This window comes from Cryptomeria japonica, chromosome 4 (genome assembly GCF_030272615.1).
Source record: "Cryptomeria japonica chromosome 4, Sugi_1.0, whole genome shotgun sequence".
Lineage (NCBI taxonomy): Eukaryota > Viridiplantae > Streptophyta > Pinopsida > Cupressales > Cupressaceae > Cryptomeria > Cryptomeria japonica.
In genome coordinates, this window is record NC_081408.1 from 362,345,308 (window position 1) to 362,347,773 (window position 2,466).

The window sequence follows — 2,466 nt, forward strand, 5'->3', positions numbered from 1 at the left end:
ATCTTTTGGTTGCAAAGGCTTATAAGAAGATGTACTCTACCTAAAAGATCAGATTTTGACTATGCATTGTCTTCTCAATCTCAACATGCCAAAGCTTGAAGGCCCAAAAGGTGCCTATGACACTAGCCTACTTAGATATCAAAATTTTAAACATAATTACAAAGATAACATGTAACCATACAATAACCAGAGCAATTGAAAAATACCATCACAAACATACATACTCCATTGCACGATATAAGATACTACCACCCACATTAATTTTCTAAAGTGACTAAAGCCAAAAGTTAGAGATCATATAGATTCTAGACTCTAATACAAACTTCAAATTTTATACCTATGTTATCTTCTTATTTTATATTTAAATTTTTTTTTTCTCTCTTTTTACTTTAAAATTCAAAGCATATCTATCATTTTCTTAATGTTAACTTATGTTGTTCAAATTCTAGATTGAAAAAATAAAGTAAAAGGGTAAACAAACAAAACTAATAATTTTCTTTCATTTATGTATTCTTCAAATAGTTTAAATGATAAATTATAGGAACCTTACATCCCATGCATAGCTAATATCCTTGTAGTGAAAGATGGTATTAAGAGGCTTCCCCCTGGAGTTTGCTGTGAATCCTTTTCAGGCAGCAGCAGCTGGCACCTCAAGGAATTCATTAGCCCTCAAAGGCAGGAGACTAATATGCCAATCCGCTTCAATTAGTAGGCAATTCCAAAGAGCAGAGAAGCGGCGCCTGAGATGCGGTAAGCATTATATAGATACGGAGAACAGCCCTGAGGCCTGCTCCTTCCACGGTCACATGAATGGTAGGCGCACCATACATTCGTTTCTCTTTTTTTGGGTATATTGTAAATTGAAGAGGAGTTTCAAGAAAATTTGTGTGAATTTAGTTTAGATTGATGTTTGGAGAGCAAATGATAGTAAGATTGCAGAAATAGTACTACTTTACAAGACATTTTCGGCAATCAGAAAATCTTGCTATTGTTTGCTTTCTTCTTGTTAAATGGATTATAGGTGCGTGACCCCAAATATCGATGTTAACTAAATTTACATAGGATTTTAAGAATCTCCTCATCAATCTGTCGACTGTGGAAACCTCATTTACATTCATTGTAACTGTAAATAAGCAAGTGTTGCTTCTTCTCAGGTGACAGAGGCTTGTTTTCATTGGCTCCTCCACATCAGGGAATTGATGGCGAATGGACAGATGAAAGTGGAGTGATTGTTTACAAATGGAACGACAAAAGAAACAGACCCAACACTGGTAAGAGCAACTGGAAGAAGAGATGGAGCTGCTGTGGAGAATATGATGAAAAGGCAACTCCCTGCCGACGCGGGCGCCATGTCTCATACGATGATGGCGGAACCCTTTTTTAGCTTTTTTTACTAGACTTGCATTTTTTACATCACAGTTGTGAAAATACATACAAGATTTAGTGATATTAGAGTTGCATATTGCAGTAGATAGGGTTGGTTTCTATTGATGGCACCATATATGCCTTCTCAATACGGTCAAGGGAATTAAAAAATACGTTTATGGTATTCCCAAGTAAAAATAGAAATAGAGAGAATCAAACTATTTTCTCACATACGGATTGGCATACTGAAATAATGGATACTCTTTAGGGATGTACTTGCAGATTTAGGTTGGAGGTCTTCTAGGATTTAGGTTTATTTACTCGCGGTTTGAGGTGATTAGCTCGAGTTAAACAGCTATGTTGATTTTGGGCTGCTTAAATGCTACCATTGCTTATAGGACACCTGATTTCAGAGCTGGATTGTAGGAAATTTCGTATTAAATGGTATATACAGGTCTACAAGACCCAGGCAATTGCAAAGTCACAGGAATTATGCTTAATTGCAGGAGGAACCATCCCAACCTTGCAAAATGTAAAATCCCAATAGATTTACCTCCGTATACCAGGCACAAGGGTTTTTACTACTTGATTGGGTGTTAGCTGACAGAGCACTGACCACTGTGTACATTTAGGTTTGTTAAAGAATATAGATTTGTAATAATGTACTGAAACATGAAATTTTGTAATAAGGCTTCAATTAACCATGCTTTAGAGTCATAGTTGTCGTTCTGGTATTACATCATTGCCGTGCTACCTACAAAGAGGCACAATTAGAGTCTTGCCAATTTTTGTTCCATAGACTGACATTCAGGAATCAGAATTGAGATATATAATTCTAGGGAATGGGGTTAAATATCCATTTTTGTTGGATTTCATTTTTAAAGGTACAACTAAATTCCTTTAATATTGCTTAGATCTTGCAGTTTAATGGCAGTATACTGAAATGGCTGGCTACATGTGTTCTTTCGTTATGTTTTGCAAAATTGTTGACTCTTGTTGCCACAGCATACCATACTTCTGATAAATGCAATAGAACTTTTGGAGGAAGTTTTTCCACCGTTGCGAACTATCAAACAGGCTCTGATGCATGTCTCTTTTGCA

The 2,466-nt window shown here is 36.1% G+C and overlaps 1 protein-coding gene across 1 annotated transcript; it reads left to right on the forward strand.

The window, feature by feature from the left end:
• Window positions 1–534: 534 nt before the first annotated feature.
• LOC131040998 (uncharacterized) lies at window positions 535–2,082 on the forward strand. The gene is made up of 2 exons (XM_057973975.2): window positions 535–813; window positions 1,155–2,082. The coding sequence occupies exons 1-2, from the start codon at window positions 585–587 to the stop codon at window positions 1,382–1,384; spliced, it is 459 nt and encodes a 152-aa protein (XP_057829958.2). The 5' UTR covers window positions 535–584; the 3' UTR covers window positions 1,385–2,082.
• Window positions 2,083–2,466: the final 384 nt, after the last annotated feature.